Here is a 23,513-nt window from a genome sequence, read left to right on the forward strand (position 1 = left end):
GATACCCACCCAGTGGCGACCTGCCATTCAGGTCAAGTGGGGTAGATACCCACCCAGTGGTGACCTGTGGGGTAGATACCCACCCAGTGGTGACCTGTCATTCAGGGCAGGTGGGGTAGATACCCACCCAGTGGTGACCTGTGGGGTAGATACCCACCCAGTGGTGACCTGTCATTCAGGTCAAGTGGGGTAGATACCCACCCAGTGGTGACCTGTCATTCAGGTAAAGTGGGGTAGATACCCACCCAGTGGTGACCTGTCATTCAGGTCAAGTGGGGTAGATACCCACCCAGTGGTGACCTGTCATTCAGGTCAAGTGGGGTAGATACCCACCCAGTGGTGACCTGTCATTCAGGTCAAGTGGGGTAGATACCCACTCAGTGGTGACCTGTCATTCAGGTCAAGTGGGGTAGATACCCACCCAGTGGTGACCTGTCATTCAGGTCAAGTGGGGTAGATACCCACCCAGTGGTGACCTGTCATTCAGGTCAAGTGGGGTAGATACCCACCCAGTGGTGACCTGTCATTCAGGTCAAGTGGGGTAGGTACCCACCCAGTGGTGACCTGTCATTCAGGTCAAGTGGGGTAGATACCCACCTGTTTTGAGCCCCAGCTGTTTAGCAAAACAATAACTGTTTTGTGCTTGTTTTTCATGTTTTGGCATTAATATGTGTCACATATCAGTTTGCAAACAACGGGGGAAAAAAATGACAAATTAATTACTTAATAAAGCCAGATACAAATATGGTCTCTTTTTTGCTTTCTTGAGTAAGGCAGCTAGCTCCAAAATGCAGGTGTTTCAGCCTAGCTCAGTGCTTTCTTTAGTTAAGGCAGCTCCAAAATGCAGGTGTTTCAGCCCAGCTCAGTGTTTTCTTTAGTTAAGGCAGCTCCAAAATGCAGGTGTTTCAGCCTAGCTCAGTGCTTTCTTTAGTTAAGGCAGCTCCAAAATGCAGGTGTTTCAACCCAGCTCAGTGCTTTCTTTAGTTAAGGCAGCTCCAAAATGCAGGTGTTTCAGCCTAGCTCAGTGCTTTCTTTAGTTAAGGCAGCTCCAAAATGCAGGTGTTTCAGCCTAGCTCAGTGCTTTCTTTAGTTAAGGTAGCTCCAAAATGCAGGTGTTTCAGCCCAGCTCAGTGTTTTCTTTAGTTAAGGCAGCTCCAAAATGCAGGTGTTGGTAATGTTGTCTAGTTGCCTCAGTGTTCTGTCACTCATAGGGACACTACGTCACCATAAATTCTACGGGAAGAAAATTCAAGCCCATTGGGTGCTGCCATAGAGTTACATTAGAAGTGCCCATCCAAAAAGGCTCAAGGTCATTGGCCACAGATAAAAATGACGTCATATCACGTTATATCTACAGTAGCTTTGATTGGACTGACCATGTCAACATCATACTTTCAAAATCTTAGCTAGCGGTCATCATCATGACTCAAGTCAACAATATACCGGCAAATCCTTTTCCATCCTTGTCATATGAAGAGGAATTATGAAGAGAAATTATAGATAAAATATATTGGTGCTCATCTGACATTGGGCATAAACATTACACAACAAGTTGGAAATCGCAAATTCATCAAAGAGTGGTATGGAAGGAATCCATGGCTAACTGCAAGCATTCCAAAGCAATCACTAACCTGCTATTCTGTGGAGTGGGTGTGTCGTCCAAGTCTAGGTTTAAGGGTCTCTTCTCCAAGCTTAAAAGGATAAACATTCAACATTGGCCATGCTGTCAATCCAGCATGACTTCTGACACTTTCAGAACACCTGGAAACTCAGAACTGTGAAATCTTAGACTTCAGTGAGTTCAAGACAACTGGGAACTCGGAAAAAAAAACGAGCTTCGACTGGGAAAGTTTTAAACAGTCATCTAACTCGGGAACTCGGGCCTCTTTCTAGAGCTCCAACATCATGATTTGACCTTGTTTTTTTTTCAGAGAATGCCAGACTTTGATGACAACATTTGCCCACAAAGGACCACTGCACCACCTTCCTGTTCAAGTGACCACAGCACAACAAGGCGAGTCCAAAAATGTCTTGTATGCTGCTGCATAAATGATGTAATATGCCAGGGAGATATGTATACTGATGCTAAGAAAGTAATACTACGTGTATGTTGTGTAGCAAGCTGTTAGTAGCCCAGGTGCCTCACCCTAATAATTTGGCCCATTTCCCCTCATAATTTAGCCTACTGTTCTGACTTGGTGAGGCACATGTAGCCTATAGCCTGTTTGAGAGAAATGTCATCATTGAATATTGTAAGAGCTTTCATTGTCTGCTTATATGCCCCCTATATTTATCCTGCGGTTCTGACTTCCTGTACAGGGAGAATACTGTAAGAATGGCTGAACAAATAGTTATATTGACTATGTCTGTCCGAGCTCGCTCATTAATTACTTATTCGAAATGATGGCTTGCCTCTTATCCGCTCGTTGTCACCTTATGCCATAGTTTGTCTCAATTCTAGGTAGAAACCACATTTGTTTTAGCAACTCAGCCATATCAGCTATGTTTTTTTAAGGCAGTAAATGAGGCTGAATGAACTGTTTCACTGCAAGACAAGGCTCTGCTAATAGCCAGGTGTAGCAGTGGTATGGTGTTGGGACTCTGTTTTTTGGACAGCTTTATGTAGGTCCTAACAGTTTGTGGGCACCATTTGTCACCGTTATACTCCAATGAATGTATTGTTTAATGTTGTGTAGATTTCGTTACTCTCTGACCAAGAGAAAGTGATTGAATTTCAATTCTACAAAATGATTTAGTATCTTTTCATATTGAGAGCTCTAAATTCAGCGGCGAATCACAGCAGGATGAAACGCCGATTTCTGGATTTACTAGACTGTCACCTTTCATATGTAGTCTCCCGGGCTGGGTTCTGTCAGGAAAGGCCAGAAAAGGTGACATGTCTCTCCCTACGCAAAAGTGGGGTGTGAAACCTGACACTTGAAGTCAGATCCACTGACAGAGTGTTGGAGGAGAGCAGACAGGTGGGGCTTCCCAGAACCGCTCAAATAGGGAGGGTGACTTAACATCTAAGATTGACTTAGCTGTATCAATTTTGTATTAACTGTACAAACTGTCCTAATTTTGCTGGACCCCAGGAAGAGTAGCTGCTGCTTTGCCAGCAGCTAATGGGGATCCATAATAAATACAAATACAAATCAATATAGGTGAAATAAAAGTCAGTGAAGAAAACATCACTTTATAGAAACATCAACATATTTATTCAAGGAGGCTTGTAGTGTTGCCATAATTAGATCTCATCAATTTGTGTTGTAGCTAAGACCACTTGGGGTAATTATGAAAGGGTAACAACGTATCATGGTCTCGTGATTAAGACGTCTCCCGTGGACAAAAAATAAATCCTTTTTATTTAGGAAAATGAGATCAGTATTTACCTTTATTCAACTAGCCAAGTCAGTTAAGAACAAATTCTTATTTTCAATGACAGCCTAGGAACAGTGGGTTAACTGGCTGTTCATGGGCAGAACAACAGATTTGTACCTTGTCAGCTGGGGGTATTTGAACTTGCAACCTTCCGGCTACTAGTCCAAAACTCTAACCACTAGGCTACCCTGCCGCCCCTCCACTCTAACCACTAGGCTACCCTGCCACCCTTCCACTCTAACCACTAGGCTACCCTGCCGCCCCTCCACTCTAACCACTAGGCTACCCTGCCGCCTCTACACTCTAACCACTAGGCTACACTGCCGCCTCTACACTCTAACCACTAGGCTACCCTGCCGCCTCTACACTCTAACCACTAGGCTACCCTGCCGCCTCTACACTCTAACCACTAGGCTACCCTGCCGCCTCTACACTCTAACCACTAGGCTACCCTGCCGCCTCTACACTCTAACCACTAGGCTACCCTGCCGCCTCTACACTCTAACCACTAGGCTACCCTGCCACCTCTACACTCTAACCACTAGGCTACCCTGCCGCCCCTACACTCTAACCACTAGGCTACCTGCCACCTCTACGCTCTAACCTCTAGGCTACACCTCTACACTCTAACCACTAGGCTACCCTGCCACCCCTCCACTCTAACCACTAGGCTACCCTGCCACCTCTACACTCTAACCACTAGGCTACCCTGCCACCTCTACACTCTAACCACTAGGCTACCCTGCCGCCCCTCCACTCTAACCACTAGGCTACCCTGCCGCCCCTCCACTCTAACCACTAGGCTACCCTGCCACCCCCCCACTCTAACCACTAGGCTACCCTGCCGCCCCTCCACTCTAACCACTAGGCTACCCTGCCGCCCCTACACTCTAACCACTAGGCTACCCTGCCGCCCCATAGGATACAGTTGCTTTAGGACTGACCCTTAAGTTACGGGCCGGTTTCACACACAAGGATAAAGCCCTAGTCCCAGACTAAAATGCCTGTTTTGAGCTGTCTTATCTCAAAGAGACTTGCACAGACTTATCTTAAAATAGTCGTAGATTTAGCCTGTTCTGGATTAAACCAAGTCGATTGCAAGAGGGAGGAGAGCTACTCCAGGACTAAATTAAAGCTTAAATTAATCTTTCAAAGAGGCAGGTTTAACTTCTGCTTCAGTGCTGTTTGTGAGGAAGCCTGGACTATTTGTAATATCTAATTGAAGACCAACATGCACTACAGAGGCCAGCCAGACTAGTACTTGTGGATAGGAGTAATCCATTAAACTATACTTTGATGAAATAGCTTTTCGAGACCACTTTCGTATGTACAAAGAAAATGTATTGGAGATAATATCTTTGCTTGAGCCTAGAATTTCCTCTCTGTCTCAAAGGGGATAGTCATTACCCAATTTTCTCCAAGTTCTGATCACTTTGAGGTTTTTGGCATCTGGAATCATTCATCGTGAAACTGGTGATTTGTGTGGTGCCAGTGACGCAACTGTGTGTAGAATAGTTCAAAGTCTGCAGGGGGCCATTTTGTGAACTGAGGAGTCTTTACATCTAGTTTCCTGATGCTGCTGGCCAAGCCAACTATAAAGTCTGCAGGGGCCATTTTGTGAACTGAGGAGTCTTTACATCTAGTTTCCTGATGCTGCTGGCCAAGCCAACTGTAAAGTCTGCAGGGGGCCATTTTGTGAACTGAGGAGTCTTTACATCTAGTTTCCCGATGCTGCTGGCCAAGCCAACTGTAAAGTCTGCAGGGGCCATTTTGTGAACTGAGGAGTCTTTACATCTAGTTTCCTGATGCTGCTGGCCAAGCCAACTGTAAAGTCTGCAGGGGCCATTTTGTGAACTGAGGAATCTTTACATCTAGTTTCCTGATGCTGCTGGCCAAGCCAACTATAAAGTGCAATTCTATGAATATGGTACACTTCCCAGGAGTGATTGGCTGGTTAGATGGATGTCATGTTCCCATCAAGTGTCCATCAACTCCTGATGCTGAGGAGTACCGTAACCATAACAACTGGTTCTCCATCAACTCCTGATGCTGAGGAGTACTGTAACCATAACAACTGGTTCTCCATCAACTCCTGATGCTGAGGAGTACCGTAACCATAACAACTGGTTTTCCATCAACTCCTGATGCTGAGGAGTACCGTAACCATAACAACTGGTTTTCCATCAACTCCTGATGCTGAGGAGTACCGTAACCATAACAACTGGTTTTCCATCAACTCCTGATGCTGAGGAGTACCGTAACCATAACAACTCTTTCTCCATCAACTCCTGATGCTGAGGAGTACCGTAACCATAACAACTGGTTTTCCATCAATGTCCAAGGTGTATACACTTTTTCAAACATTGTTACCCAGTTTCAGAGAGGAAACCAACAGCAATGTGCTCATACTTAACCTAATCAGGCATAACATAGGTGTGCTCATTTAGACTTACTTACCTTACTCCATGACTCCATAGTCTCCAACGAACTAAGCATTTAGGTTAATTTACCTTACTCCATGACTCCATAGTCTCCAACAAACTAAGCATTTAGACTTGCTTACCTTACTCCATGACTCCATAGTCTCCAACGAACTAAGCATTTAGACTTACTTACCTTACTCCATGACTCCATAGTCTCCAACGAACTAAGCATTTAGACTTACTTACCTTACTCCATGACTCCATAGTCTCCAACGAACTAAGCATTTAGACTTGCTTACCTTACTCCATGACTCCATAGTCTCCAACGAACTAAGCATTTAGACTTACTTACCTTACTCCATGACTCCATAGTCTCCAACGAACTAAGCATTTAGACTTACTTACCTTACTCCATGACTCCATAGTCTCCAAACTAACTAAGCATTTAGACTTACTTACCTTACTCCATGACTCCATAGTCTCCAACGAACTAAGCATTTAGACTTACTTACCTTACTCCATGACTCCATAGTCTCCAACGAACTAAGCATTTAGACTTACTTACCTTACTCCATGACTCCATAGTCTCCAACGAACTAAGCATTTAGACTTACTTACCTTACTCCATGACTCCATAGTCTCCAACGAACTAAGCCAAATTTAAGCCACGTTCGTGAAAGATACTTAAATGTCCTAGTTTAACTAGTACACATTAAGGCCAAACTCCTGGCTTAATCGACGCCCTGTCTGTGAAACTGGTCCTACACATGTAAATGTGTTACCTATTGTAAAGTATTACACTTATTGAAAACTTCATCAGTGGAACTTTTCATTCTGAATACGTTACAGTATACGCAGTACAATGCTTTTGAACATGAAGTCTAGAAATGTTAAGTTATTCGATGATACATTACAGAGGGAGAATTCCTGTTTAATAATTTAATATCTGTGGCCCCCTTGGATATAGTTAGATAGAAGGGGTATCAAGCAGAAACATAAAAAATAATGATCCTTGTTCTCCACACGTGACCTGGCATCCCTGCTGTTTACTTGCATAGATTTAACATGCAGCATACAATGTATGAAACTAATCTTTTTCTATTTTTTTAAAATATTTTTTATAAAAATGTACTGTATGATGGAAATTAAAGTCACAGTAGCATCAAATCTAAGGGAGCTATGCTATATGACATGGTTGGGGTCAATTCCATTTCAATTCCAGTCAATTCAGAAAGTAAATGAAATTCCAAGTCAAAATGTTTCTCCAATAAGAAGCAATGAAGATAATTTGAATGTGAATGTCAGTGTATTTCCTGAATTGACAGGATTTAAATGAAATTGACCTCAACCTTGCTCTATGAGAAGAGATACTATTCTGTTGACTAGAGGCTTAAAAGGTACAGTTAACATGATTTTTGAATGACTACCTCAACTCTGTACCACCACACATACAATTATCTGTAAGGTCCCTCGGTCAAACAGTGAATTTCCAACACAGATTCAACAACAAAGACCAGGGAGGTTTTCCATTGCCTCACAAAGAAGGGCTCCTATTGGTAGATGGGTAAAAACAACAAAGACAGACATTGAATGTCCCTTTGAGCCTGGTGAAGTTATTAATTACACTATGGATGGTGTACCAATACAACCAGTATACAATACAAAGATAGACGCGTCCGTCCTAACTTAGATGCCCGAGAGGAAGGAAACCGCTCAGGAAAGTCAACCTAACTCAGATGAGCGAGAGGAAGGAAACCGCTCAGGAAAGTCAACCTAACTCAGATGCGTGACAGGAAGGAAACCGCTCAGGGATTTCACCATGAGGCCAATGGTGACTTTAAAACAGTTACAGAGTTTAATGGCTGTGAAAGGAGAAAACTGAGGATGGATCAACAACATTGTAGTTACTCCACAATACTAACCTAAATGACTGAGTGAAGAGAAGGAAGCCTGGACATAAAAAAATAATCCAAAACATGCATCCTGTTTGCAATAAGACACTAATGTAAAACTGCAAAATGTTTTAATTTATGTCCTGAATACAGAGCGTTATGTTTGGGGCAACTCCAACACAACACATCACTGAGTACCACTCTTCATATTTTCAAGCATGGTGGTGGCTGCATCATGTTATAGGTGTGCTTGTCATCGGCAAGGACTAGGGAATTTTTAATGATAAAAAATAAACGGAACACAGCTAAGAACAGGCAAAATCCAAGACAAAAATCAGGTTCAGTCTGCTTTCCAACAGACACTGGAACACAAATTCACCTTTCAGCAGGACCTTAAACACAAGGACAAATAGACAACAGAGTTGCTTGCCAAGATGACATTGAGTGTTCTGTAGTTGCATAGTTACAGTTTTGACTTACAGTTGAAGTCAGAAGTTTACATATACTTAGGTTTGAGTCATTAAAACTCGTTTTTCAATCACTCCACAAATTTCTTGTTAACAAACTATAGTTTTGGCAAGTCTGTTAGGACATCTACTTTGTGCATTGATACAAGTCATTTTTCCAACAATTGTTTACAGACAGATTATTTCACTTATAATTCACAGGATCACAATTCCAGTGGGTCAGAAGTTTACATACACTAAGTTGACTGTGCCTTTAAACAGCTTATAAAATTCCAGAAAGTGATGTCATTGCTTTAGAAGCTTCTGATAGGCAAATCATTTGAGTCAATTGGAGGTGTACCTGTGGATGTATTTCAAGGCCTACCTTCAAACTCAATGCCTCTTTGCTTGACATCAGGGTAAAATCAAAAGAAATCAGCCAAGACATCTAGAATGAAAATTGTAGACCTCCACAAGTCTGGTTCATCATTGGGAGCAATTTCCAAACACCTGAAGGTACCACATTCATCTGTACAAACAACAGTATTTTTAGACCTTATAGCCAGAACCTCCATCAGATGCTAACCAGCTAATTATCTACAAGCTATTTTGTCATTGTTAGCCACTGCTAGCGGCCTTTACCTTTTGCATCGACAACAGCCACTTTTAGCCTGGATAACACTTCCCAGCCTGCCAGCATCGGACTGTTTCCTCCACTACAACACCGGATTCCTGCCGTAAGCCCTGGACCATTACTCCTGATTATCACAGCTAGCTAGCTGCCACCGAGTGGCCCAGCCTCGAAGCTAGCTTTGAGCCAGGCCCACCTACTGGCCTGCTCAGTGATCACTCGGCTACACAGCTGATGCCTCCCAGACTCTTCACTTACACGACCAGAATCCAATAATCCACCGGTTTCTTGCCGTAAGCTCTGGGCCTTTGCATCGGATCAGCGCTGCTACCTTGTGGCTATATTGGCTAGCGTCTTTGTCCCGAAGCTAGTACCAGTTAGCCGCGAGCCAGGCGCATCTCCCGGATAGCAAACGAATATCATAGAAATCTGCTACTTTTATTCTCTGACCTCAACGCACTAGATGACCAGTTTTTATAGCCTTTAGCCTGTACCCTCATCCTACTCCTCCTGTGTTCCTCGGGTGATGTGGAGGTTAACCCAGGCCCTGTGTGTCCCCAGGAGCTCTCATTTGTTGACTTCTGTTACCACAAAAGCCTTGGTTTCATGCATGTTAACATCAGAAGCCTCCTCCCTAAGTTTGATTTACTCACTGCTTTAGCACACTCCACCAACCCTGATGTCCTTGCCGTGTCTGAATCCTGGCTTAGGAAGGCCACCAACAATTCTGAGATTTCCATCCCCAACTACAACATTTTCCGTCAAGATAGAACTGCCAAAAGGGGGTGGAGTTGCAATCTACTCCAGAGATAGCCTGCAAAGTTCTGTCATACTTTCCAGGTCTATGCCTAAACAGTTCGAACTTCTAATTAAAAGAATTAATCTCTCCAGAAATAAATCTCTCACTGTTGGCACCTGTTATAGACACCCCTCAGCTCCCAGCTGTGCACTGGACACCATATGTGAATTGATTGCTCCCCCATCTATCTTCAGAGTTCCATCTGTTAGGCGACCTAAACTGGGATATGCTTAACAACTCGGCAGTCCTACAATCTAAGATAGAGGCTAGGTATAAATATAAGTCTCCAACTGCCTTGTTCAGGGGCAGAACGACAGATTTGTACATTGTCAGCTTGGGGATTTGAACTTGCAACCTTTTGATTACTAGCCCAACGCTCTAAACACTAGGCTACCCTGCCGCCCCAATAAGGCTCTCAGCTATCACTCCAGTGTTAATTTGCTAAATTGTAATTACTTCGCTACTATTATCTATTTATTGCCTTACCTCCTCATGCCATTTGCACACACTGTATATGGACTTATTTTTTTCTATTGTGTTATTGACTGTACGCTTGTTTATTCCATGTGTAACTTTGTTGTTGTTTGAGTAGCACTGCTTTGCTTTATCTTGGCCGGGTCACAGTTGTAAATTAGAACTTGTTCTCAACTGGCCAACATGGTTAAATAAAGGTGAAATAAAAAATAAAAAATAACCTGAAAGGCCGCTCAGCAAGGAAGAAGCCACTGCTCCAAAACCGCCATAAAAAAATCCAGACTACGGTTTGCAACTGCACATGGGGACAAAGGTCGTAATTTTTTGAGAAATGTCCTCTAGTCTAATGAAACAAAAATGGTTTATGTTTGGCCATAATGACCATTGTTATGTTTGGAGGAAAAAGGGGGAGGCTTGCAAGCCGAAGAACACCATCCCAACTGTGAAGCACGGGGTGGCAGCATTATGTTGTGGGGGTGCTTTGCTGCAAGAGGGACTGGTGCACTTCACAAAATAGATGGCATCATGAGGAAAGGAAAATGATGTGGATATATTGAAGCAGCATCTCAAGACAATCAGTCAGGAAGTTAAAGCTTGGTTGCAAATGTGTCTTCCAAATGAACAATGACCCCAAGCATACTTCCAAAGTTGTGGCAAAATGGCTTAAGGACAACAAAGTCAAGGTATTGGAGTGGCCATCACAAAGTCCTCAATCACAAAACCTCAATCCTATAGAACATTTGTGGGCAGAACTGAAAAAGTGTGTGCGAGCAAGGAGTCCTTACAAACCTGACTCGGTTACACCAGCTCTGTCAGGAGGAATGGGCCAAAATTCACCCAACTTAATGTGGGAAGCTTGTGGAAGACTACCCAAAATGGTTGACCCAAGTTAAACAATTTAAAGGCAATGCTACCAAATACTAATTGAGTGTATGTAAACTTCTGACCCACTGGGGATGTGATGAAAGAAATAAAAGCTTAAATAAATAATTTCTCTACTATTATTCTGCCATTTCACATTCTTAAAATAAAGTGGTGATCCTAACTGACCTAAGACAGGGAATGTTTACTTGGATTAAATGTCAGGAATTGTGGAAAAACGGAGTTTAAATGTATTTGGCTAAGGTGTATGTAAACTCCCGATTTGTAAATCTTCTTGAAAATCTACAGCAAGACTTGAAAATGGCTTTCTAGCAATGACGAACAACCAACTTGACAGAGCTTGAATAATTACAAATAGAATCATGTGCAAACATTCTACAGTCCAGGTGTGCAAAGCTCAAATAGACTTACCCAGAAAGACTCACAGCTGTAATCACTGCCGAAGGTGATTCTAACATGTATTGACTCAGGGGGTTGAATATTTATCAAGATGTGTTTAAAAAAATATATATATATATTATTTTTTTTACAAATGTTTTTTTTTTAAATCCATTTTGACATTACATAGTATTTTGAGTATATCGTTGACAAAACATTTAAATAAAATCAATTTTAATCACACTTTCTGACACAACAATATGTGTAAAAGTAAAGGGGTGTGAATACTCTCTGAAGGCACAGTAAATATTTGAGAGGTGATAAAATATTCAAGGCTTAGACAAAATTATAATGAATCAAGACTAAAACAATATGTCTTGATTCATTATAATTTAGTTCAAGCTTTTATTCATTCTAATTTAAATTTAGCTTTGCATTTCATTGTCATTTAGTTTAGCTTTGCTTCATTATCAATATTGTTTTAGCCTTGATTCATTATCATTTAGTTTGAGAGAGAGAGAGAGAGAGAGAGAGAGAGAGAGAGAGAGCGAGAGAGAGAGAGAGAGAGACAGAGAGAGAGAGAGAGAGAGAGAGAGAGAGAGAGAGAGAGAGAGAGAGAGAATTGTTTAATATTTTCTTGGCCTGTCAGTGTAACGGTCAACTGATGGCTCACAGCATATGAATAAGTCATTGCGTGTAACAAGAGCTGTAAATTCCTCCTCTCCTCTGTATATAAAGGCTGCGCTACAAACATGGCACACTGTTCCCTATTTGGTTCACTACTTTTGACCAGGGCCCATAGGGCTCAGGTCAGAAGTAGTGCACTATATAGGCAATAGGGTGCCATTTGGGATGTAACCCTTTATATACAGAGCATGAGGCTAGGAGAAAGATGAGACACACTGCTGCAGCACATTGAAATCTACTGTCAACAGTCAGCAAGGCTATCTTTCCCTCTCAGCAGCATGTACGAGCAAGAAATCATTCATCTTTGCTGGTGTACAGTATAAAAAGCATTCATATTTGAGCATATTGACAAAGGAAATTGCATTCTGTAAATACTATATACTTTACGTAACACTTTACAATAAGGTACCCTTTTAAAAAAATAACCGTCAATAACGTAATTATAAACTCTTTATAAACGCTTTATAAAAGGTACGTTATTGTAAAGTGTTACCCATATTTAATAGTGTATACTGTATCTCCAGATACTGATATGGGATTATTGTAAAGTGTTACTCATATTTAATAGTGTATACTGTATCTCCAGATACTAATATGGGATTATTGTAAAGTGTTACCCATATTTAATAGTGTATATCTCCAGATACTGATATGGGATTATTGTAAAGTGTTACCCATATTTAATAGTATATATCTCCAGATACTGATATGGGATTATTGTAAAGTGAAACCCATATTTAATATTATATATCTCCAGATACTGATATGGGATTATTGTAAAGTGTTACCCATATTTAATAGTATATATCTCCAGATACTGATATGGGATTATTGTAAACTGTTATCCATATTTAATAGTATATATCTCCAGATACTGATATGGGATTATTGTAAAGTGTTACCCATATTTAATAGTGTATATCTCCAGATACTAATATGGGATTATTGTAAAGTGTTACCCATATTTAATAGTGTATACTGTATCTCCAGATACTGATATGGGATTATTGTAAAGTGTTACCCATATTTAATAGTGTATACTGTATCTCCAGATACTGATATGGGATTATTGTAAAGTGTTACCATATTTAATAGTGTATACTGTATCTCCAGATACTGATATGGGATTATTGTAAAGTGTTACCCATATTTAATAGTGTATACTGTATCTCCAGATACTGATATGGGATTATTGTAAAGTGTTACCCATATTTAATAGTGTATACTGTATCTCCAGATACTAATATGGGATTATTGTAAAGTGTTACCCATATTTAATATTATATATCTCCAGATACTGATATGGGATTATTGTAAAGTGTTACCCATATTTAATAGTGTATACTGTATCTCCAGATACTGATATGGGATTATTGTAAAGTGTTACCCATATTTAATAGTGTATACTGTATCTCCAGATACTGATATGGGATTATTGTAAAGTGTTACCCATATTTAATAGTGTATACTGTATCTCCAGATACGGATATGGGATTATTGTAAAGTGTTACCCATATTTAATAGTGTATACTGTATCTCCAGATACTGATATGGGATTATTGTAAAGTGTTACCCATATTTAATAGTATATACTGTATCTCCAGATAATGATATGGGATTATTGTAAAGTGTTACCCATATTTAATAGTATATACTGTATCTCCAGATACTGATATGGGATTATTGTAAAGTGAAACCCATATTTAATATTATATATCTCCAGATACTGATATGGGATTATTGTAAAGTGTTACCCATATTTAATAGTGTATATCTCCAGATACTAATATGGGATTATTGTAAAGTGTTACCCATATTTAATAGTGTATATCTCCAGATACTGATATGGGATTATTGTAAAGTGTTACCCATATTTAATAGTGTATATCTCCAGATACTAATATGGGATTATTGTAAAGTGTTACCCATATTTAATAGTATATATCTCCAGATACTAATATGGGATTATTGTAAAGTGTTACCCATATTTAATAGTGTATATCATCAGATACTGATATGGGATTATTGTAAAGTGTTACCCATATTTAATAGTGTATACTGTATCTCCAGATACTAATATGGGATTATTGTAAAGTGTTATCCATATTTAATAGTATATATCATCAGATACTGATATGGGATTATTGTAAAGTGTTACCCATATTTAATAGTATATATCGCCAGATACTAATATGGGATTATTGTAAAGTGTTACCCATATTTAATAGTGTATACTGTATCTCCAGATACTAATATGGGATTATTGTAAAGTGTTACCCATATTTAATAGTGTATACTGTATCTCCAGATACTAATATGGGATTATTGTAAAGTGTTACCCATATTTAATAGTGTATACTGTATCTCCAGATACTGATATGGGATTATTGTAAAGTGTTATCCATATTTAATAGTATATATCTCCAGATACTGATATGGGTTTTGGGAAAGCATATGACTTCTGATCTCAGTTTATGATTCATGGCTTAAAATATTTATGATATCTCTACTGCCATACACATGTATTTGTTATTCAATCTATGCAACATAACAGCATTAATATATCCAGTATGTTGACAATATATTAATATGTACAGTGTTGTGACAAGGTTTTAATATATACAGTATGTTGACAAGGTAATAATGTATACAGTATGTTGACAATATATTAATATGTACAGTGTTGTGACAAGGTTTTAATATATACAGTATGTTGACAAGGTAATAATGTATACAGTATGTTGACAATATATTAATATGTACAGTGTTGTGACAAGGTTTTAATATATACAGTATGTTGACAATATATTAATATGTACAGTGTTGTGACAAGGTTTTAATATATACAGTATGTTGACAAGATATTAATATGTACAGTGTTGTGACAAGGTTTTAATATATACAGTATATTGACAAGGTAATAATGTATACAGTATGTGGTCAAGATATTAACATAGTGTGTTGACAAGATATTAACATAGAGTGTGTTGACAAGATATTAACATAGTGTGTTGACAAGATATTAACATAGTGTGTTGACAAGATATTAACATAGAGTGTGTTGACAAGGTATTAACGTAGTGTGTTGACAAGATATTAACATAGTGTGTTGACAAGATATTAACATAGAGTGTGTTGACAAGATATTAACATAGTGTGTTGACAAGATATTAACATAGAGTGTGTTGACAAGGTGTGACGGTCTGTGTCAAAATAAACCACATGCTTCTTCTTTGGACTTTTAAATGACTTACATTGTTGTTGATTGAATCTGACGTTTCCCCTTTCCTGTTCTGTCCTTTGGTTATAATGTCATTAGTAGACCTCCTGTCCATACAGGAACAACTATGATGTAGGAGCACAAATAACATATCACTATAGAAACCACAACTACAGAGCTATAGCTCGTGGTCTGTCTGTGGCGTCCACATCTAACTCGGCATTGCACATCGTTCCTTCATTATCCAAATCAATTACTTCACTAGCCTTTTTTGGGCATGTTTAATTTTTTTCTGAAACTTTAATTTCTCATTTCCCATAAAGAGCGACAAGAATCACTGTGGACAATGTACCATACTGCAACTTATACTATACTCTTATTTTCCTATGCTGTGGATGTTGTCAAGATCCATTGTATTGTCCTCAGATTACCTTGCACACTATATCAAACCATCTCTTCATTCCTTACCCTAAAGTCTACATCCAGAACCATGTAATACTACAGGAAGCGGCTACATGTTTACATCACCTATTTACATTTTTTAATCTGCATTTATTTTAAAAGTAAGAATTTGATGTCTTTGAAAACTGATCAGCAGTGGCCAGCTTATCGACCTTGACGGATCATCGCTAACGCTGCGTTTCTACCAGTATGAGGAGGACTGAACGGAGAGAATCATTATTCTGCATGGTTGAGTGCCTGCATTGAGAGATAGAGCCTCTTTCCCTATGGGATGCCGTGGGACGGGGGGGGGATGACAGTAGTGTGTAGGCAGATGTGATGTGTGTGTGTGTGTGCATCTTGTATGATAGCATAGCGTGAGGCTTTCGGTGAGGAACCCTACTTCTAGAGATGGAGGATATAGTGCTGTCGTTCTTTTCTTCCCTTCCTCAGAGAAGAGATGATTTACTTGGTTAAGCTGTGACCTCATCATGCTGTGTGTATATGATAGCCACCCCCTTCTCCCTCTCTCTCCCCCTCCCTTTGGTGAGGGGATGGGGCTGCCTAGTCCAACATTATGGGATGGGCATTTCTGTTTCGGTTCCTCTGTGTGCGTGTGCAGTGAGGACGCGGAGCGAGTGAGCGAGACCAAGAAGACAAGCGAGGGAGGGAGGGAACGTGTGTCATGTATGTGCTTTAACTGAGCTAACAGGGAGCAGCAGGAGGAACATCAGCTGAAACAGAGAGAGATACATAGAGAGAGAGAGAGATACATATAGAGAGAGAGAGAGAGACAGAGAGAGAGAGAGAGAGAGAGAGAGAGAGAGAGAGAGAGAGAGAGAGAGAGAGAGAGACATAGAGATAGACCGAGGGAGAGAGAGAGAGCCATAGAGAGAAAGAGAGAGAGAGAGAGAGAGACATAGAGAAAGAGAGAGAGAGAGAGACATAGAGAGAGAGAGAGAGACATAGAGAGAGAGAGAGAGAGAGAGAGAGAGAGAGAGGAGAGGGAGTGGGAGAGAGAGAGAGCCACAGAGAGAAAGAGAGAGAGAGAGAGAGACAGAGAGAAGAGGGGCATAGAGAGAGAGAGTTGGAGGGAGGAGGAAAATAAGCCCAGGCACAGGGAGACAAAAGCTGCAGAGAGAGAGAAGACTATTACCTTCTTGCCCTCCACTAAAAGAACAACGGAGGAGGAGGAGGAAGAAGACAAAAGGAGGAGGGAGGCGTACAGTACTGAACATACTGGAACCGAATTCATAGGCTCCTTTTTCATTACCCTCCTCCATGTTTTAGGGGGATTCTACACTAGTGCATTTGACTGCTGCCTTCTTCTTCATCTCTAAAAAGAAAGAAAAAGAGGAAGAAAGAAAGAGGAGGATGTCGGGGAAGAAAGAGTTTGACGTGAAACAGATTCTCAGGCTGCGTTGGCGCTGGTTTAGTCATTCATCCCAGAGTTCTGCCGGTGGTGGAGGAGGAGGAGGAGGAGGTGGAGGAGGAGGTGGAGGAGGAGGAGGAGGAGTAGGATACCTCCAGGGCAGCTTTGATCACAGAGGGACCCCAGTCCAGGGCAGGCTGAAGAGTCACTCCCGGGACAGAGGTGGCAGCGGAGGGGGACTCTGGAAGCAGAACAGCAACAGTCCGGTCCATAGTATCCTGGCCCCCACGCCTGTCTATGTCAGAGCCAGTAATCAATCATGGCACCAGCAGAACATTATTCAGCACCTGCAGCAGCAGGGTGGCCACGAGCTGCCTAAGAACAGCAGCTCACCTAACAACACCAGGAAGGAGGACTGCTCCAAGAGCAGCCGGGAGAATGTGAAGAGTGTAGAGGAGTCCTCGGAGACGGAAGCAAGACACAGGTATGGCAACGCAAGAGACACGTATGGATGTTAACTGAGTCGAAACAATCATAGTCAGATTAAGAACCAAGTTCGGTAAAGCCAGAGGCAGTTGTATTTTCCAAGAGGTGACTGCTTTTGCACCTTGTTTACATCCACAGTAGGTCAGTGGTGTAAATGACTTAATAAGTAAAACTACTGGAAAGTATTACTTACAGTATATTGTTTTCTGGGGTATCTGTATTTCACGTTACTATTTATATTGTTGACAACTTTTACTTTTACTTCACTACATTCCAAAAGAAAATAATGTATTTTCTTTTACTTCATACATTTCCCCTGACACCCAAAAGTACTTGTTACATTTTGAATGCTTAGCAGGACAGGAAAACGATCTAATTCGCACACTTACCAAGAGAACATCCCTGGTCATTCCTACACATGCATCATTTGTAAATGATGTCTGTGTTGGAGTGTGCCCCTGGCTTTCCATAAATAAATAAAAACTAGAAAATGGTGCCGCCTGGTTTGCTTAATATTTTATTAGTTATATATCATATTATAATTATATATTTATTATATATTCATTAATATATTTTGAAATGACTTACACTTTTAGCAATTACATTTACTTTGAATACTTTAGTATATTTAAAACCAAATACTTTAAGATTTTTTATTAATTTTTCCTGGTTGACTTTCACTTTTACTTGAGTCATTTTCTATGAAGGTACCTTTACTTTTACTCATGTCATGACAATTGGATACTTTTTCCAACACTGCAGTAAGCTCTGGTGGAGGTTCACAAAACAAGTCTGCATTGACAAATTGCAAAACGTTAGCCTGCCATTATTCCAAATAGGTGAAAGCCTAAATTGAGTTGCATTATTTTGTGAGTCCATTTTTGTAACATTTGTTTCATTATTACGATACTTATTGTCAGTCAAATACAAATACAATTATCAGATTTTATTTTGTATTTTGTTGTTTTATTTATGAGTAATTTTCAGCATGAGTTACCATTGTATATGAATACAGTTCCCAATGATGATTAACTATACAGTTCACCATGATTAACTATACAGTTCCCCATGATGATTAACTATACAGTTCACCATGATTAACTATACAGTTCCCCATGATGATTAACTATACAGTTCCCCATGATGATTAACTATACAGTTCCCCATGATGATTAACTATACAGTTCACCATGATTAACTATACAGTTCCCCATGATGATTAACTATACAGTTCCCCATGATGATTAACTATACAGTTCCCCATGATGATTAACTATACAATTCCCCATGATGATTAACTATACAGTTCCCCATGATGATTAACTATACAGTTCCCCATGATGATTAACTATACAGTTCCCCATGATGATTAACATTTACATTTTTACATTTAAGTCATTTAGCAGACGCTCTTATCCAGAGCGACTTACAAATTGGTGCTTTCACCTTATGACATCCAGTGGAACAGCCACTTTACAATAGTGCATCTAGGTCTTTTAAGGGGGGGGGGGGTGAGAAGGATTACTTTATCCTATCCTAGGTATTCCTTAAAGAGGTGGGGTTTCAGGTGTCTCCGGAAGGTGGTGATTGACTCCGCTGTCCTATACAGTTCCCCATGATGATTAACTATACAGTTCCCCATGATGATTAACTATAAAGTTCCCCATGATGATTAACTATAAAGTTCCCCATGATGATTAACTATACAGTTCCCCATGATTAACTATACAGTTCACCATAATTAACTATACAGTTCCCCATGATGATTAACTATGCAGTTCACCATGATTAACTAGACAGTTCACCATAATTAACTATACAGTTCCCCATGATGATTAACTATACAGTTCACCATGATTAACTATACAGTCCCCCATGATTAACTATACAGTTCACCATGATTAACTATACAGTTCCCCATGATTAACTATACAGTTCCCCATGATGATTAACTATACAGTTCCCCATGATTAACTATAGAGTTCCCCATGATTAACTATACAGTTCCCCAAAAGGATTAACTATACAGTCCCCCATGATTAACTATACAATTCCCCATGATTAACTATACAGTTCACCATGATTAACTATACAGTTCACCATGATTAACTATACAGTTCCCCATGATTAACTATACAGTTCCCCATGATTAACTATACAGTTCCCCATGATTAACTATACAGTTCCCCATGATGATTAACTATACAGTTCCCCATGATTAACTATACAGTTCCCCATGATTAACTATACAGTTCCCCATGATGATTAACTATACAATTCACCATGATTAACTATACAGTTCCCCATGATGATTAACTATACAATTCCCCATGATGATTAACTATACAGTTCACCATGATTAACTATACAGTTCCCCATAATTAACTATACAGTTCCCCATGATGATTAACTATACAGTTCCCCATGATTAACTATACAGTTCCCCATAATTAACTATACAGTTCCCCATGATGATTAACTATACAGTTCACCATGATTAACTATACAGTTCACCATGATTAACTATACAGTTCACCATGATTAACTATACAGTTCCCCATGATGATTAACTATACAGTTCCCCATGATTAACTATACAGTTCCCCATAATTAACTATACAGTTCCCCATGATGATTAACTATATAGTTCACCATGATGATTAACTATACAGTTCACCATAATTAACTATACAGTTCACCATGATTAACTATACAGTTCCCCATAATTAACTATACAGTTCACCATAATTAACTATACAGTTCACCATGATTAACTATACAGTTCCCCATGATGATTAACTATATAGTTCACCATGATTAACTATACAGTTCACCATGATTAACTATACAGTTCCCAATGATGATTAACTATACAGTTCACCATGATTAACTATACAGTTCCCAATGATGATTAACTATACAGTTCACCATGATTAACTATACAGTTCCCCATGATGATTAACTATATAGTTCATCATGATTAACTATACAGTTCACCATGATTAACTATACAGTTCACCATGATTAACTATACAGTTCACCATGATTAACTATACAGTTCCCAATGATGATTAACTATACAGTTCACCATGATTAACTATACAGTTCACCATGATTAACTATACAGTTCCCCATGATGATTAACTATACAGTTCCCCATGATGATTAACTATACAGTTCCCCATGATGATTAACTATACAGTTCCCCATGATTAACTATACAGTTCACCATAATTAACTATACAGTTCCCCATGATGATTAACTATGCAGTTCACCATGATTAACTAGACAGTTCACCATAATTAACTATACAGTCCCCCATGATTAACTATACAGTTCACCATGACTAACTAGACAGTTCACCATAATTAACTATACAGTCCCCCATAATTAACTATACAGTTCCCCATGATGATTAACTATACAGTTCCCCATGATTAACTATACAGTTCACCATGATTAACTATACAGTCCCCCATGATTAACTATACAGTTCACCATGACTAACTATACAATTCCCCATAATTAACTATACAGTTACCCATAATTAACTATACAATTCCCCATGATGATTAACTATACAGTTCCCCATGATTAACTATAGAGTTCCCCATGATTAACTATACAGTTCCCCAAAAGGATTAACTATACAGTTCCCCATGATGATTAACTATACAGTTCCCCATGTTGATTAATTATATAGTTCACCATGATTAACTATACAGTTCACCATGATTAACTATACAGTTCACCATGATTAACTATACAGTTCCCCATGATTAACTATACAGTTCCCCATGATGATTAACTATACAATTCCCCATGATGATTAACTATACAATTCACCATGATTAACTATACAGTTCCCCATGATGATTAACTATACAATTCACCATGATTAACTATACAGTTCCCCATGATGATTAACTATACAGTTCCCCATGATGATTAACTATATAGTTCACCATGATTAACTATACAGTTCACCATGATTAACTATACAGTTCCCCATAATTAACTATACAGTTCACCATAATTAACTATACAGTTCACCATGATTAACTATACAGTTCCCCATGATGATTAACTATATAGTTCACCATGATTAACTATACAGTTCACCATGATTAACTATACAGTTCCCCATGATGATTAACTATATAGTTCACCATGATTAACTATACAGTTCACCATGATTAACTATACAGTTCCCCATAATTAACTATACAGTTCACCATGATTAACTATACAGTTCACCATGATTAACTATACAGTTCCCCATGATGATTAACTATACAGTTCCCCATGATTAACTATACAGTTCCCCATAATTAACTATAACATGATGATTAACTATATAGTTCACCATGATTAACTATACAGTTCACCATGATTAACTATACAGTTCCCCATAATTAACTATACAGTTCACCATAATTAACTATACAGTTCACCATGATTAACTATACAGTTCCACATGATGATTAACTATACAGTTCACCATGATTAACTATACAGTTCCCCATGATGATTAACTATACAGTTCACCATGATTAACTATACAGTTCCCCATGATTAACTATACAGTTCCCCATGATGATTAACTATACAATTCCCCATGATGATTAACTATACAATTCACCATGATTAACTATACAGTTCCCCATGATGATTAACTATACAATTCACCATGATTAACTATACAGTTCCCCATGATGATTAACTATACAGTTCCCCATGATGATTAACTATATAGTTCACCATGATTAACTATACAGTTCACCATGATTAACTATACAGTTCCCCATAATTAACTATACAGTTCACCATAATTAACTATACAGTTCACCATGATTAACTATACAGTTCCCCATGATGATTAACTATATAGTTCACCATGATTAACTATACAGTTCACCATGATTAACTATACAGTTCCCCATGATGATTAACTATATAGTTCACCATGATTAACTATACAGTTCACCATGATTAACTATACAGTTCCCCATAATTAACTATACAGTTCACCATGATTAACTATACAGTTCACCATGATTAACTATACAGTTCCCCATGATGATTAACTATACAGTTCCCCATGATTAACTATACAGTTCCCCATAATTAACTATACAGTTCCCCATGATGATTAACTATATAGTTCACCATGATTAACTATACAGTTCACCATGATTAACTATACAGTTCCCCATAATTAACTATACAGTTCACCATAATTAACTATACAGTTCACCATGATTAACTATACAGTTCCACATGATGATTAACTATACAGTTCACCATGATTAACTATACAGTTCCCCATGATGATTAACTATACAGTTCACCATGATTAACTATACAGTTCCCCATGATTAACTATACAGTTCCCCATAATTAACTATACAGTTCACCATGATTAACTATACAGTTCACCATGATTAACTATACAGTTCCCCATGATGATTAACTATACAGTTCCCCATGATGATTAACTATACAGTTCACCATGATTAACTATACAGTTCCCCATGATGATTAACTATACAGTTCACCATGATTAACTATACAGTTCCCCATAATTAACTATACAGTTCACCATGATTAACTATACAGTTCCCCATAATTAACTATACAGTCCCCCATGATTAACTATACAGTTCCCCATGATTAACTATACAGTAGCTAATAAATGAGCTGTGTAGCTACTGAAGCCCAACTGGTACAGCTGCCTTTATAACTCACCTGGGGCGTTGTTCACTCACACTCTACAGGACAAAGATACACAAACCAATAGAATATCTTAAAATTATTCATTGGATGTTACAGTCGTCATGCATGGTATCACAGACGACTTTGTGCTTTTGTGCAGATAAGGCTTCCTAAGCCTTTTGCTTTATTCCTGTGAGAATAAAGAAGTATATATATTCAGTTTGACTCAACACGGTCCTCAGCTCAGACAACAGCAGCAACAGAGACTTTAGTGCACGTTTTAAT

The 23,513-nt window shown here is 39.0% G+C and overlaps 2 protein-coding genes across 5 annotated transcripts in view; both read left to right on the top strand.

Annotated features, from left to right (window-relative positions):
• ahnak (AHNAK nucleoprotein) overlaps positions 1-1,914 on the top strand; it is a 77,338-nt gene extending 75,424 nt beyond the window's left edge. Inside the window, exon 8 of the mRNA XM_065019022.1 lies at positions 1,894-1,914. Coding sequence (XP_064875094.1) covers positions 1,894-1,914 — 21 coding nt within the window. The remainder of the gene's footprint in view (positions 1-1,893) is intronic.
• The window catches only part of LOC115127145 (kelch-like protein 4), a 95,090-nt gene that overhangs the window by 3,912 nt on the left and 67,665 nt on the right, over positions 1-23,513 (top strand). For 2 of the 4 annotated variants that reach the window (XM_065018302.1, XM_065018303.1), the window contains exon 2: positions 1,932-2,014. In XM_065018302.1, the coding sequence (XP_064874374.1) occupies positions 1,935-2,014 (80 nt within the window). In that variant the 5' untranslated portion in view covers positions 1,932-1,934. Of the gene's footprint in view, positions 1-1,931; positions 2,015-15,976; positions 17,511-23,513 lie in introns of those variants that run through there. The other 2 variants (XM_065018301.1, XM_065018300.1) reach the window with 2 other exon arrangements.

The sequence above is a fragment of the Oncorhynchus nerka genome, linkage group LG5, assembly GCF_034236695.1.
Source record: "Oncorhynchus nerka isolate Pitt River linkage group LG5, Oner_Uvic_2.0, whole genome shotgun sequence".
Lineage (NCBI taxonomy): Eukaryota > Metazoa > Chordata > Actinopteri > Salmoniformes > Salmonidae > Oncorhynchus > Oncorhynchus nerka.